Raw genomic sequence first — 13568 nt, 5'->3', positions numbered from 1 at the left:
AAAATTGGCGCCGTGACCGCCCCTCGGCGGACAACGCCTCAGCCACAGAGCCAACGCGAGTAGTGCAGCTTCTCCCTTTTGGAACTCTGAAAGTGGGCGGAAATGCAGGGGGGATAACTGAACGGGACAGGGGCGCTGCGTTTATCAGTCGAGCATTCGGGTTTGAAAAGTCATAGGTGGCTAAGAAAATGCGCTTGCCTAACAATGTTGAATGCCCCTTGCTGATTCAAAAAAATAAAGCTTTTCTGGCACGGCCGCACTGAAAGAGAAAGGGCGTCTCTCTACTTCTGTGGTTTTTCCGTGTTGCCACGCTTTGCCGCCCCATCCAAATCATCTGGGTGCGCGCTCACGCGGTCCACCCTGGCAACAAGACGGCTAATTATATCGCTCGCGATTCGACCGACCGAGCAAGTCCGCCCACGTCGGGAATGGATACGCACAACGCGCTCCTCATGTACCATGATATTATTTTACACTACCGCCTCTCTCGTCTCACTTTACCCCCTCCGCACAAATTCCTTTCCCAGCACCCCCAACGCTTGTGGCGCCACCTTCAGGCTCACATGCCCACCGTCTGTGTCGCCTGGGCGCGGCTTGAAAGCAGCCCTCCGGGCCTGCGCAACTTTCGTTGGAGGCCCCTCTGTACTGGAGGTAGTCTCGTTGGTCCCTTCATTGATAGTGAGATCATGAGGACGCTTGACGGGGGCACTAACGGCGGCCATGCGGCCGTCGCCGTCATCCCGGCCCTCGTCGCTGCAAATAGGTTTGGGCACCTCGGTTTTTGAAACGCCTGCAGATCCGCCGTCCCCCCCTTGGTTGCTGGACGTCTCGGTATCCTCCGCAGAAGCAGGTGAGGAGACGGTGGCTACTGCTGCCTTCTCTGCTTCCCCTGCCCCCTTAGCCGCTTCCTCAGCTTCAGCGGCATCCATTTGCAACTCCGCCTTTTCGTAGTCGAACGCAGCTCCCGTGGCCGATGCGTGAGGGCGAACGCATTCAGCCCCACCATGACCGAAACGCTTACCTTTCGTACAGCGAGGAATTATACACTCCCGCCGTACGTGTCCAGTGCTGCGACAGCGCAGACATTGCATTGGCCTACCAGGCACAACCACAAGCGCCATCTCTCCCGCAACGCTCAGCTGATTAGGGATGTCTTCGACTGTAACACTTGGCTTCATCTTCAATGAAACTCTCCTTGTAGTAGAGGCTTTTTCAGTCGTACCCTGAACTCGCCACCGTTCGCGGGTCACTACGGTGATCTTTCCGAAAGCTGCAAATGCCGTTCTGATGTCCTCGTCCTCGACGCCGGGCAGCATCCAAAGCAGCCGTAGTTTGACGTGCTGGTCCTCAGTGTCTATGATCATGCACCGACCCCCTTTCACTAGCATTTACTTCACGGCGAGCAGCCGCTTGGTTGCCTCGGGAGTGCAAAGGTTCACCGCCCATACGTGGTTAACCTGGTACGCCCCCACCGCTATCACGTCAGGGAGAGTTCTTTTCTTGACCAGGGCATCACGGAAGTCCTCGACTTTGAAATGCCGCAGTCGGAAATCGCCATGAAGAAAAACAGTATTTGACGCCGCCCGTCCGGTAGGCAAAGTTGGCAAAAGAACGTTATACTCGTTATCTCCAGTTTCAGCAATCCTGTCTCCGCGGCCGGCACGGGCCGCTATCGCTGCTCCAGTGGAGCCCATTCTACAAGTGTCCGTCACGCTCGGTGGCCGGAAGTAGAATGCGACGCCTCCTACTGCGCTACTGAGGCGGACGAAGTGCAGCCGGAAAGGGTTCAGGCCTAGGGTGGGAACCTACTTAGTAATGCCAAATACACGCGCTCTCCCCAAGCGTTACCAACGGTCGGTGATGTGCGAAGGAAATAAAAAGAATGCACTTCGCCCTTGCCCCGGGTGAGGATCGAACTCACGACCTTCAGATTATGAGACTGACGCGCTGCCTACTGCGCTACCGAGGCTTTTTTTTTTTTATTGCCAGGATTATAGTCAACATGAAAGGGTACAAGGCGTAAAACATATCAGCCACACTTGGGCTAACATGACACTAAAATTTTTTCAGAGACACCAATGCATCCAGACAAGCAATCCATTCTGGTGGATCAGGGAGCGCTCGATAAACTTCTCTGAGACATACGATACTTTCGATAAAGTGGTCTCTGACAGAACGCACGACAGGTTCGGCATGTTCAAACTGCATTCTCGTTTTCCACAGCGCGTGGAGGCCCAGGACCATGATAAGATCGTACGGTATATCGTCCGAAGCGTCTACCGGCAGGAATCGTATTCCATATGGGTCAAGAGGCAACTGTTTCTTTAATGTGCGCTGGAGAACGTCCCAATGGAAAATCGGGTCCCAGCAATCTAGGAATACGTGCTCTATGGTTTCAGGCTTTTTGCATAAAAAGCAGTTTGTTGACCACGGTATGAAGATGCCTTTTTCCTGAAGCCAGGTCTTAACTGGAAGTGTGTTGGTATGTAGCTTAAAGAAAAAGGATTTAACTGAAGGTAATATTGGCATTTTCTTTACTCTTTTGAGTACGTTTTGTCCAGGGCGTCCACGGTGTGGTAAACGGTATAACGGTACAGGTAGCATGGTGTGAACAAGGTCCTTATACAGTTTCTTCCTACTAACAGTGCACAAGTAGTCTTGTGAAAACCGCACGTTTAACAACCTGAACGCGAGCACTACTTCTCGCAGATAACCAGTCACAGCGCCACATGTGTTCTCACATGACGTCACAATGAATCCTGGCAGAAGTCTACGTAGCCTCACCTGCATCACGGTGCGGAGAAAGGGGTCATTTTGATCCCTTAAGAAAAGAAATCGTGACACGACTTGCCGCAAAAACAAGTGAACCAGACCTAGCCCACCGCACTTGACTGAGATAAACAAATTAGTTCGGCTAGATCTCTCCCAGGTCGAGGACCAAATGAAAATAGCGAGGACCCGATGGATTTTTTGTATGCTCGTTCGCGATGCACACAACACGTTCATCACATACCATATTTTTGAAATTAGGAAGACATTGGAGACAGTCGCACGGGAAAACATTGACAGCTGTCTTCCCTGCCATGCATCAGCCTTTTCTTTTGCCTTCGTTGTTTGATCGGTCCAGTATTGTTCAGGATCATGATAACACTCCAGGGGCGCACCGAGGTATGGTTTAGGAACTGTTGACCAATGAAGGCGACAAAATTGCTCCGGCGTGGCGTCCCAGTCTCCATGCCAAAATCCATAACTTTTGTCCCAATTTATCTGGGCTCCGGTGTATTCGCAAAATTGTTCAACAACAGCTGTGGCTTCTTTAATGCTTTCTTTGTTTGCGCATAATACGGCGATATCATCCGCGTAGGCCAAGATTTTTATTTCTGCCTCACGTACTCTATATCCTGTTATGCGTTCATTGTTTGCAATTGCCAAACATAGCGGCTCTAGGTAAGCCGCGAACAGCAAGGGCGAAAGAGGGCATCCCTGCCTCACCGACGAGCGAACGCTCAGGCTGTCTGTCAGTTCGCCGTTTACGATGATTCGCGTTGAGCAGTCAGTGTACGCCATTCTGACGCCTTCAGTGATAACGCAGCCTACGTTAGAATGCTCTAAAATGCAGAGCAGAGCCTCGTGCGAGACACGGTCGAAGGCTTTGGCCAGATCAAGCTGCATCATCGCAACGCGCTCGTCAAAGGCGTCACAACACTCGAGGACCGTTCGCGCGACATGCACGTTTGTTGCAATGCTTCGGCCTTTGATGCCGCAAGTCTGATGCGGCCCTACCAACTTTGTTATAACGCGTTGAAGTCGTGTCGCTAAAACCTTCATAAATATTTTGTAGTCCACATTGACAAGGGTTATCGGGCGATAAGACCCTGGCAAGAGACGTTTTGCTTCATCGTCAGTCTTTGGTATCAGCACGACGTGCGACGTTGTGAATGATAAAGGAACTCGCTTTTTGTCGTATGCCTCAGTGATGACATTGTGCAAAATCTGAGCAACCGAACAGTTGAAGGCTTTATAAAAGGCAGCTCCTAGGCCGTCAGGCCCGGGTGCTTTACCAAGGGACAGGTCATCTATTGCGCGTTCTATTTCACTGACGGTTATCGGTTCTTCCAGTTGCGTCTGTACTTCTTCGTCCAGCTGTGGCATAAAGGAAAGAAATTCTTTCTGGAAGCTGTCTTTCGTATCACGTGGGTGTCCTATCAAGTTCCGAAAATGCTCGGCCATCACTGTCTTGATAACCTTTTGGTCAGTCGTGATCTCGTTTCCGGTGGCAAGCTGCCGGATTTCTTTCCGACATGCGTATCTTTTTTCGTCGGATAGTGCGCGCTTTGTTGGCGTTTCTCCCGCCCACAGCTTCTCGGATCTTGCTCGTACAATTGCCGCTTTGTATCTTTCTGTGTCTATAGTTTCGAGCTGTGTTTTCACCCGCCTTATTTGTTCAGTACATTTACCGGGCTGAATGTTTTCCATGCTTATCAAGAATTCTAGTTCCTGGCGAAGTTTTGTTTCGTTTTGTTTCTGGTTGAACTTAATAATGCTGCTTCTTTCGATGGCTATTATTTTAACTCTCTGTTTAAACTCTTCCCATTCAACTCCGAACTGGTTTGGCTCCAGTGTGAGCAACTTCTCTAATTCTTCCGTTACTGCGCTAACAAATGCATCATCTTCCAAAAGCTTCACGTTAAACTTCCAGAGGTTCCAGTTGAAGCGACTTTTGTTTTGCCTTCTTCCAAACGTTGCAGTTACCAAGCAGTGGTCACTGAACTGGACTGGTTGCACTTCATATGCTGCACATGAAGAAACCAGTTCGGGTGATGCGTATAGTCTGTCTAATCTCGCGTGGCTGTCACGCTGAAAATGGGTATACTGAGGACGTGTACCATTCGTAAATACGCTACCAATGTCTTCTAAATCATAATCATGCACCAGGGCACTTAATACTTCTGCGCTCTTGTCCCGAACTCGTGTGCGTTTAGCGCGATCATCCATTGTACATACGCAATTAAAGTCGCCCAACAATATCAACACTTTGTGACAGTTAAGGTAGGCTTCAACACGTTCAAAGAAAGATCGACGCTCGGTCTCAACGTTGGGTGCATAGACACAAATGACACGGAAAGATAAATCATAAACAGCAAAATCAACAACTAAAAGGCGACCACTTTGGCTTGACAACACTGACTGTACACAGATCCCCAAGTTATTACGGATGAAAAGGGCGCAACCACCTGATCCACCATTCGCATGACAAACGCATACATCGAAATGCGTACGGAAATTGGACACCATTCGGTCGGTCAGTTCTTGGCTTTCGATTTTCGTCTCCTGTACGGCAACTAAGTGTAATTCTTTATCAAGAAGAAGGCGGCTTAGCTGACACTGTCGCCTTCTTGCACCTAGCCCCCGGACATTTAACGTTGCTACGCGTAGCATTTCCCCGAGATTAAGAGCCATGGTAACACAATGGAATGGTGCCCATCCCCGGAAATAATTCTCGCTCTCCAGGTCTGTGTGCCCATATACACACCGCAAGTCTGCCAACAAAATATACACTGGGGCCTGCAGGAAGAACCTTGATGCCAACAGCACATTGCCTCGACACGAAAAGAAAACGGCACATCGACACAGCCATAGAGCTTAGAAATCCCCCCGTTCCCATTATGACGAAGGCAACACAAAGCTACGGAGGCGGTTTACCCGCCTGCCGAGAGTCGACCGGAATGTTCGGTCGCGGCTTGAACGACGCCCGCCTACCTGGCGTTTTCTGCGGCGGCTCGTCCCCGCCGCTTTCGTCCCGCTGCTGCAGCATGCTGGTGGTGTCTTCATGCGTCCGCTTCCCGGCTGCGGGACTCGCTGATTCACGGGACGTGTCCATGTTCTCTGCCGCGGTGTGGTCGTCGCTCACGTGCGGTTCAGGCTGCTTTTTTTCCACGCCTTTCGGCGTAGCCACGACGTCCTGGGCAGGTGGTTGTTGCTGTTCCGCGGCGCTTGCCACAACGACAGGTTTCTGCGTAGTTTGCAGTTGAGCCTGAGTTGCCGTTGGCAAATGCGCTGCTTGTCTGCCTCCCGCCGACGATAACTCCTCGACGTCCGCTTCATCCATTAGCAAGTCGGACGTATCCTCTTTGCTCCCCAGTCCGGTGACGCTGGCATATGTCCGCTCGCACTGGCTGTCTTCGTGTCCGAAGCGCCGGCAGGCACCACACCGTGGGATGCGGCACTCGCGGCGAATATGACCCGTGCCGCGACAGCGAAGGCAGAGCGGAGCCCTGCCCGGCACAACCACGAGGGCCAGCTCACCTGCAACACTTAGCTGATGGGGCACATCGTCAATTTGCACTCCAGCATTCAGCTTCAGTGTCACGAGCCTGGTGGTAGAGCCCTTGTCGGTCACTCCTTGGACCCGCCAACGCTCGCGGGCAACTTCAGTGACTTTGCCGAACGAGGCGAAGGCGAGGCGTACGTCCTCATCCGGTACACTGTGGAGAAGCCAGTGCACCTTCATGCGGACGTCCCTGTTGGCCGGGTCGATGACGAGGCAGCGCTGCTTCTTCACTTGCAATTCACCAATGCTGGCTAGCTTCTTTGCCGTTTCAGCGTCCTTGAACGTGACAGCCCAAACATGGCTCATGCGGTACGCCCCCAGGGCGATAACCTCGGTGAGCACCGACTGTTGAGCGAGGGCGTCACGGAAATCTTCTACCCGGTACGGGCGAGCACTTACGTCCGCGTGCAAAAAAACTGTATTTACAACAAACGGACCTGTAGGCAAACTGGGCAGAACAACCTGGTACTCACTATCAGTTGACATAAACCTGTTTCCGCGGCCAGACATGGCCGCTGTAGCCGCTCCAACGGAGCCCGTCATCACACGTCCGTTCGCTTCGGCGCCCGGAAGTGGAATCCACTGCGCTACCGAGGCTTTCGTTTTCGAGGCGGACGAAGTGCAGCCGGAAAGGGTTCAGGCCTAGGGTGGGAACCTACTTAGTAATGCCAAATACACGCGCTCTCCCCAAGCGTTACCAACGGTCGGTGATGTGCGAAGGAAATAAAAAGAATGCACTTCGCCCTTGCCCCGGGTGAGGATCGAACTCACGACCTTCAGATTATGAGACTGACGCGCTGCCTACTGCGCTACCGAGGCTTTCGTTTTCGAGGCGGACGAAGTGCAGCCGCAAAGGGTTCAGGCCTAGGGTGGGAACCTACTTAGTAATGCCAAATACACGCGCTCTCCCCAAGCGTTACCAACGGTCGGTGATGTGCGAAGGAAATAAAAAGAATGCACTTCGCCCTTGCCCCGGGTGAGGATCGAACTCACGACCTTCAGATTATGAGACTGACGCGCTGCCTACTGCGCTACCGAGGCTTTCGTTTTCGAGGCGGACGAAGTGCAGCCGCAAAGGGTTCAGGCCTAGGGTGGGAACCTACTTAGTAATGCCAAATACACGCGCTCTCCCCAAGCGTTACCAACGGTCGGTGATGTGCGAAGGAAATAAAAAGAATGCACTCCGCCCTTGCCCCGGGTGAGGATCGAACTCACGGCCTTCAGATTATGAGACTGACGCGCTGCCTACTGCGCTACCGAGGCTTTCGTTTTCGAGGCGGACGAAGTGCAGCCGGAAAGGGTTCAGGCCTAGGGTGGGAACCTACTTAGTAATGCCAAATACACGCGCTCCCCCCAAGCGTTACCAACGGTCGGTGATGTGCGAAGGAAATAAAAAGAATGCACTTCGCCCTTGCCCCGGGTGAGGATCGAACTCACGGCCTTCAGATTATGAGACTGACGCGCTGCCTACTGCGCTACCGAGGCTTTCGTTTTCGAGGCGGACGAAGTGCAGCCGGAAAGGGTTCAGGCCTAGGGTGGGAACCTACTTAGTAATGCCAAATACACGCGCTCTCCCCAAGCGTTACCAACGGTCGGTGATGTGCGAAGGAAATAAAAAGAATGCACTTCGCCCTTGCCCCGGGTGAGGATCGAACTCACGACCTTCAGATTATGAGACTGACGCGCTGCCTACTGCGCTACCGAGGCTTTTTTTTTTTTTTTTTTTAAATACCTTTTTTATTGAAACAAGCACGATACATTGCTGAAACAACCAGGAGGCCTGCTTAGGCCGGTCGCAAGTTAAAATTTCTTGAATTGCACCAGTTCATGAAGCACACTCAACCATGCAGGTGGGTCCGCCTGCGCTTGGTACACATCTCGTAAGTAACACACACTCTCCACAAAGTTCTCCCTGACAGATCGGATAACAACATCTCCATTCCGGACAGCCATTCGAGTTTTCCATAAACTATGCAGGCCCAGGAGCATAATCATGTCATAGGGGACACCTGTGTCATCTTTGTCTACCGGTAAGTAGCGAATGCCAATTGGTGATATGGGTAATTCTTTCTTTAGCGTACGTTGTAAGACATCCCAGTAAAAAATTGGGTCCCAGCATTCAATGAACACATGTTCTATGGTTTCAGGCTTCTTGCAAAGCAAGCAGTTCGTTGTCCATGGCACAAATATACCTTTGTCCGCAAGCCACGTCTTAACCGGCAAAGCACCCGTATGCAGTTTGAAAAAGAATGTTTTTGTGCTTGCCTTAACTGGCATCTTTTTAATTCTTTTGAGAACATCTTGCCCTGGGCCTGCAGAGTTTATTGAACGATACAGAGGCACAGGCATTATGACGTCTATCAGATCTCTGTACAGTTTTTTCCTCTTTACAGTGCTGAGGTACTCCAGTGAAAACCGCACCTTCAGGAATCGCACAGAGTCCACAACTTCTTTCAGGTAACCTCTAGCACCATAAGCTGACAATCTTACAGTAGACACTACAAAATCGGGCAGAGCGCTGCTCAGTCGTACTTGCATCATTGAACGCAAAAAGGGGTCGTTCTGATCCCTTACAAACATAAATCGGGACACAAGCTGGCGGACAAACAAATGCGCGAGACCAAGACCGCCATCTTGAACAGTTCGAAACAAATTAGTTCTTTTTACCCTCTCCCAACTTGAACTCCAGATAAACACAGCAAAAACCCTGTGCATTTTTTGCACATTTACTCGCGACATAGCCAAAAACTGCAAAACATACCATACCTTGGCGATTAAGAAAATGTTGCAAACTGTCGCCCTCGCAAACATCGACAATTCTCGTCCTTGCCATGACCTTGCTTTTTCTTTTACTCTTGGTGTCACCTCATTCCAGAAATCAGCGCTCTTGTCATAGTGCTCTAGAGGCACACCCAAGTAGTTCGATGGCACGGTTGTCCACTGCAGACTCGCGAACGCCGGCGGTGTAATATCCCAATTTCCATGCCAAAAGCCGACACTCTTCTCCCAATTAATCTCAGCACCTGTGAGCTGACAAAACCGTTTGGCGACACCAACAGTTTCCTGGACACTTTCGCGGTCACTGCAGAATACAGCTATGTCATCTGCGTACGCAAGAATTTTAACATTAGATGACTGAAACCTGAAGCCATTAATTCGATCGTTGTTAATAAGATTTAAACAGAAAGGCTCGAGATAAAGCGCGAACAGCAAGGGCGAGAGTGGGCATCCTTGCCTAACGGAGGAACGCAGAGGGACGGCTTCACTCAGGTTCTTATTGACAATTATCTGCACCGTACAGTTGCTGTAGACCATTTTAAGCCCATCTTGTATTACACTGCCTAAATTCACTTGTTCCAGAACCGAGTACAGGACATCGTGCGCCACACGATCAAACGCCTTCGACAGGTCTAGTTGCATCATTGCGACTTGGCCCCCGAAAACATCACAGCATTCAAGGACACTGCGAACAACGTGCACATTCGTGCAAATTGTACGACCTTTCACTCCGCACGTTTGGTGCGGTCCAACGATTTTCGTGATCACACTCTGCAAACGTCGACCTAGGATCTTCATATAAATCTTATAGTCAACATTGGTGAGGGTTATCGGATGATAAGCCCCCACTGACTGCAATTTCTCTCGGTCATCTGTTTTAGGGATCAGTACTATGTGAGCAGTACGAAAGGAAGGTGGCATTTGATTTACTCTATATGCTTCTGTGATCATTTCATATAAAATCGGGCTGACTTCTTTTCTGAATGTTTTATAGAAAGCAGCCCCTAGACCATCCGGCCCTGGTGTTTTCCCCAGCGGTAGTTCATCTATAGCCTTCTGAACCTCCTCCAAACTTATACGCTGTTCTAGGCGAGCTCGTGTATCTTCATCTAATCGAGGCATGAGCTGCAAAAAATCATCGCACAGCCCACTCTTCACGCTTCTTTCATTCCCTATCAGCTCTTTGTAATGCTCGACAAACGCCTGCTCAATTTCTTCTCTATCGGTCGTTATTCTGTTGCGGTAACGAATCTGTCGGATTTCATTCTTTGCTGCATATCTTCTTTCGTCGCACAACGCACGCTTGTTGGGCGTTTCACCCGCCCACAGTTTTTCAGCGCGCGCCCTTATCACAGCCGCTCGGTACTTATCTGTTTCTAGAGCTTCTAGCTGGCTTTTAACTTCTCGGATTTCTTTTATGTACAACCCAGGTGCTGCTGTTTCCATACATGTCAAAAAGTTTAATTGGCACTGCAATTCTTCGGCTGTTTTCCTTTGGTTTTGGTGAAGGATAGTTCCTCTTTCTATCGCTAGCATCTTGACGGCGTTCTTAAAGTTTTCCCAGTTACGTGCGCAGCTTCCTGACTGGGCGGAAGACATTTTAGTCACTTCTTTTTTAACTTGTTCAACGAAGGTTTCGTCTTCTAACAATTTCACATTAAATTTCCAAAGTTTCCAGTTGAACCGAGTCTTAACGGCTTTACTACCAAAGGTTACCATCACAAGGCTGTGATCGCTAAATGAAACGTGTTTAACTTGATATTTACTGCACACGGTCACAAATCCTATGCTTGCATACACTCTATCTAGCCTCGCATTGCTGCCGCGTTGGAAGTGCGTAAAGCATGGGTGCGAGCCTTGGGACAACATCCAACCAAGATCTTCCATTTCATGTTCTTGAATTATTGCATCAAGGTACTGTGCACTCTGATCACGCACCGAAACGTTCGGAACTCGATCCTCTGGCAAGCACACGCAATTGAAGTCGCCCATCAAAACAACACTTTTCTCGCAGCCCAAATACAGCTCGACTTTTTCAAAAAAACTAACACGCTCCTTTTGACTATTAGGAGCATAGACACAAATCACTCGCCAAGCACATCCAGAAAAACTAAAATCAACAACCAGCAACCGTCCTCCTTCGGACGCAACAACAGTTTCATTTGCAATGCCCAGATTATTCTTCAGAAATAACGCACAACCTCCGGATCTGCCAACCGCGTGACATATACAGACACTGTATCGGGACCGAAATTTTTCAACCATGCGCTCTGTGTGTTCTTGGCTCTCAATCTTTGTTTCTTGCAATGCGACTATATCCAATTCATTTTCTAGGAAGAGGCGACTGACCTGGCATTGCCGTTTCCTCGCCGCCAGTCCCCGCACGTTCAGCGTGGCTACGCGCAGTGGCACGTGAAACATTGTTCCTTCATCATTTTTAAAGGCACCCGCAGTTCGAGGAGTGCTCACCTCAGGACACCACGACGCTGCAGAGGGTTCCGTACGCTGGGGCATCGCAGCTAAGCTGTCCATCGCACTTTCACAGTCCATGGCGAAAGTTTGACGGTCGCGCACAAAGTTCCCTTCCATGGTTTATGGTGGGCACCGTTGCATGTTGATCCGGACTCGGCAGTAGCGCGTTACCGCAGTTGCAGCGCTATTTAGGCGCCGCGTCCGCTGGTCTTCTGTCTGGTGGAATAATTGGCTTCGGCTTGAAGGACGCCCGTCGCGTCGGCGCCGCTTTGGGGGGCGGCTCCTCCGAAGGGGCGCCGTCTGTTGATTGGTCACCTTGCACTGTTTCGAGATGAGCGCGCTTCGTGGATAAAACCGCAGCGTTTCCCATTGTGATGTCGTTATTGTCTTGCCCTATGTGCGCCTCCTCTACTGGGCTCGTAGAAGTTCTGACGGCAGGCTGCATCTCTTGGCTCGCCGTTTCCTTAGGGGCGTGTTGTAACTCCTGAGGTGGCTTGACCAGGCTTGTCTCGCTGTGCTCAACGCTTGAATGTTGAGCGCTCTTCTCATCGGCTGCTGCTTTGCCACCAGCTGATCCTGACGCTTCCTCGGCCTCTACCTCATCCATGACATGTTCAGCCACGTCAATATTCCTTGCAGGCCCTGTCATGGTCGCGTACGTGGGTACACATTGGCTTTCGTCATGACCAAACCGGCGACATCGCGAGCACCGAGGCACTCGACAGTCGCGTCGAATGTGGCCCTTCCCTTGGCATCGGAGGCAGAGTGGAGGCCTCCCAGCGACCACCAAAAGCGCAGGTTCACCGGCAATACGAAGCTGGTGAGGTATGTCCTCAACTGTGACGCTTGACTTCAACTTCAGGCTTAGTACTCGGGTTGTTGAACCTTTTTCTGTTACGCCGAACACACGCCAGCGCTCCTTCGAGAGCTCGGTCACTTCGCCATACGGCAGGAAGGCCACACGTACTTCTTCGTCAGTCACGTTGTGGAGAACCCAGTGCACTTTAACACGCACTTCTTGCTTGTTGGGGTCGATCACGAGACACCGGTGCTCCTTGACGCTAACGCTCCCGGCAGCGAGCATTTTCTTTACAGCTTCAGGGTTCTTAAACGTAACCGCCCACACATGATTCATTTGAAATGCTCCCAAGGCCACAACCTCGGGAAGCAGTTCCAAACGGGCAAGGGCGCCCCTGTAGTCCTCGACCCTATACGGCCGCGCTCGAACGTCGCCGTGCAAAAATACGGTATTCAAAACTATACGACCTGTAGGGAGGTGGGGCAGCATAACTTCGTAACCTGCTTCGCTATCTTCAGCAGCAATCCTGTTTCCGCGGCTCGGCTGAGCCGCTAACACCGCTCCGCCGGAGCTCATGATAACACGTCCGTTCACTGCCGTGGCCGGAAATGGAATCCACTGCGCTACCGAGGCTTTCGTTTTCGAGGCGGACGAAGTGCAGCCGGAAAGGGTTCAGGCCTAGGGTGGGAACCTACTTAGTAATGCCAAATACACGCGCTCTCCCCAAGCGTTACCAACGGTCGGTGATGTGCGGAGGAAATAAAAAAATGCACTCCGCCTTGCCCCGGGTGAGGATCGAACTCACGGCCTTCAGATTATGAGACTGACGCGCTGCCTACTGCGCTACCGAGGCTTTCGTTTTCGAGGCGGACGAAGTGCAGCCGGAAAGGGTTCAGGCCTAAGGTGGGAACCTACTTAGTAATGCCAAATACACGCGCTCTCCCCAAGCGTTACCAACGGTCGGTGATGTGCGAAGGAAATAAAAAGAACGCACTTCGCCCTTGCCCCGGGTGAGGATCGAACTCACGACCTTCAGATTATGAGACTGACGCGCTGCCTACTGCGCTACCGAGGCTTTCGTTTTCGAGGCGGACGAAGTGCAGCCGGAAAGGGTTCAGGCCTAGGGTGGGAACCTACTTAGTAATGCCAAATACACGCGCTCTCCCCAAGCGTTACCAACGGTCGGTG

The 13568-nt window shown here is 51.1% G+C and overlaps 1 protein-coding gene and 8 non-coding genes across 9 annotated transcripts; all 9 read right to left on the bottom strand.

Moving 5' to 3' along the window:
- Positions 1-1896: 1896 nt before the first annotated feature.
- TRNAM-CAU (transfer RNA methionine (anticodon CAU)) lies at positions 1897-1969 on the bottom strand. The gene has a single exon. It is a non-coding gene; the product is annotated as a tRNA-Met (tRNA).
- Positions 1970-7077: 5108 nt separating this feature from the next.
- On the bottom strand, positions 7078-7150 carry TRNAM-CAU (transfer RNA methionine (anticodon CAU)). The gene has a single exon. It is a non-coding gene; the product is annotated as a tRNA-Met (tRNA).
- A 149-nt stretch (positions 7151-7299) lies between these two features.
- TRNAM-CAU (transfer RNA methionine (anticodon CAU)) lies at positions 7300-7372 on the bottom strand. Its single transcript has one exon. It is a non-coding gene; the product is annotated as a tRNA-Met (tRNA).
- A 149-nt stretch (positions 7373-7521) lies between these two features.
- Positions 7522-7594, bottom strand: TRNAM-CAU (transfer RNA methionine (anticodon CAU)). Its single transcript has one exon. It is a non-coding gene; the product is annotated as a tRNA-Met (tRNA).
- Positions 7595-7743: 149 nt separating this feature from the next.
- Positions 7744-7816, bottom strand: TRNAM-CAU (transfer RNA methionine (anticodon CAU)). Its single transcript has one exon. It is a non-coding gene; the product is annotated as a tRNA-Met (tRNA).
- A 149-nt stretch (positions 7817-7965) lies between these two features.
- TRNAM-CAU (transfer RNA methionine (anticodon CAU)) lies at positions 7966-8038 on the bottom strand. The gene has a single exon. It is a non-coding gene; the product is annotated as a tRNA-Met (tRNA).
- Positions 8039-11765: 3727 nt separating this feature from the next.
- On the bottom strand, positions 11766-12963 carry LOC149333351 (uncharacterized). The gene has a single exon (XM_089557711.1). The coding sequence runs from the start codon at positions 12954-12956 to the stop codon at positions 11766-11768; it is 1191 nt and encodes a 396-aa protein (XP_089413837.1). The 5' UTR covers positions 12957-12963.
- Positions 12964-13160: 197 nt separating this feature from the next.
- On the bottom strand, positions 13161-13233 carry TRNAM-CAU (transfer RNA methionine (anticodon CAU)). Its single transcript has one exon. It is a non-coding gene; the product is annotated as a tRNA-Met (tRNA).
- A 149-nt stretch (positions 13234-13382) lies between these two features.
- On the bottom strand, positions 13383-13455 carry TRNAM-CAU (transfer RNA methionine (anticodon CAU)). Its single transcript has one exon. It is a non-coding gene; the product is annotated as a tRNA-Met (tRNA).
- Positions 13456-13568: the final 113 nt, after the last annotated feature.

The sequence above is a fragment of the Amblyomma mixtum genome, chromosome 8, assembly GCF_055824585.1.
Source record: "Amblyomma mixtum isolate Tamu chromosome 8, ASM5582458v1, whole genome shotgun sequence".
Classification (NCBI taxonomy): domain Eukaryota; kingdom Metazoa; phylum Arthropoda; class Arachnida; order Ixodida; family Ixodidae; genus Amblyomma; species Amblyomma mixtum.
The sequence above is the reverse complement of the archived record's forward strand: the minus strand, read 5'-3'. Positions and strand labels throughout refer to the sequence as shown.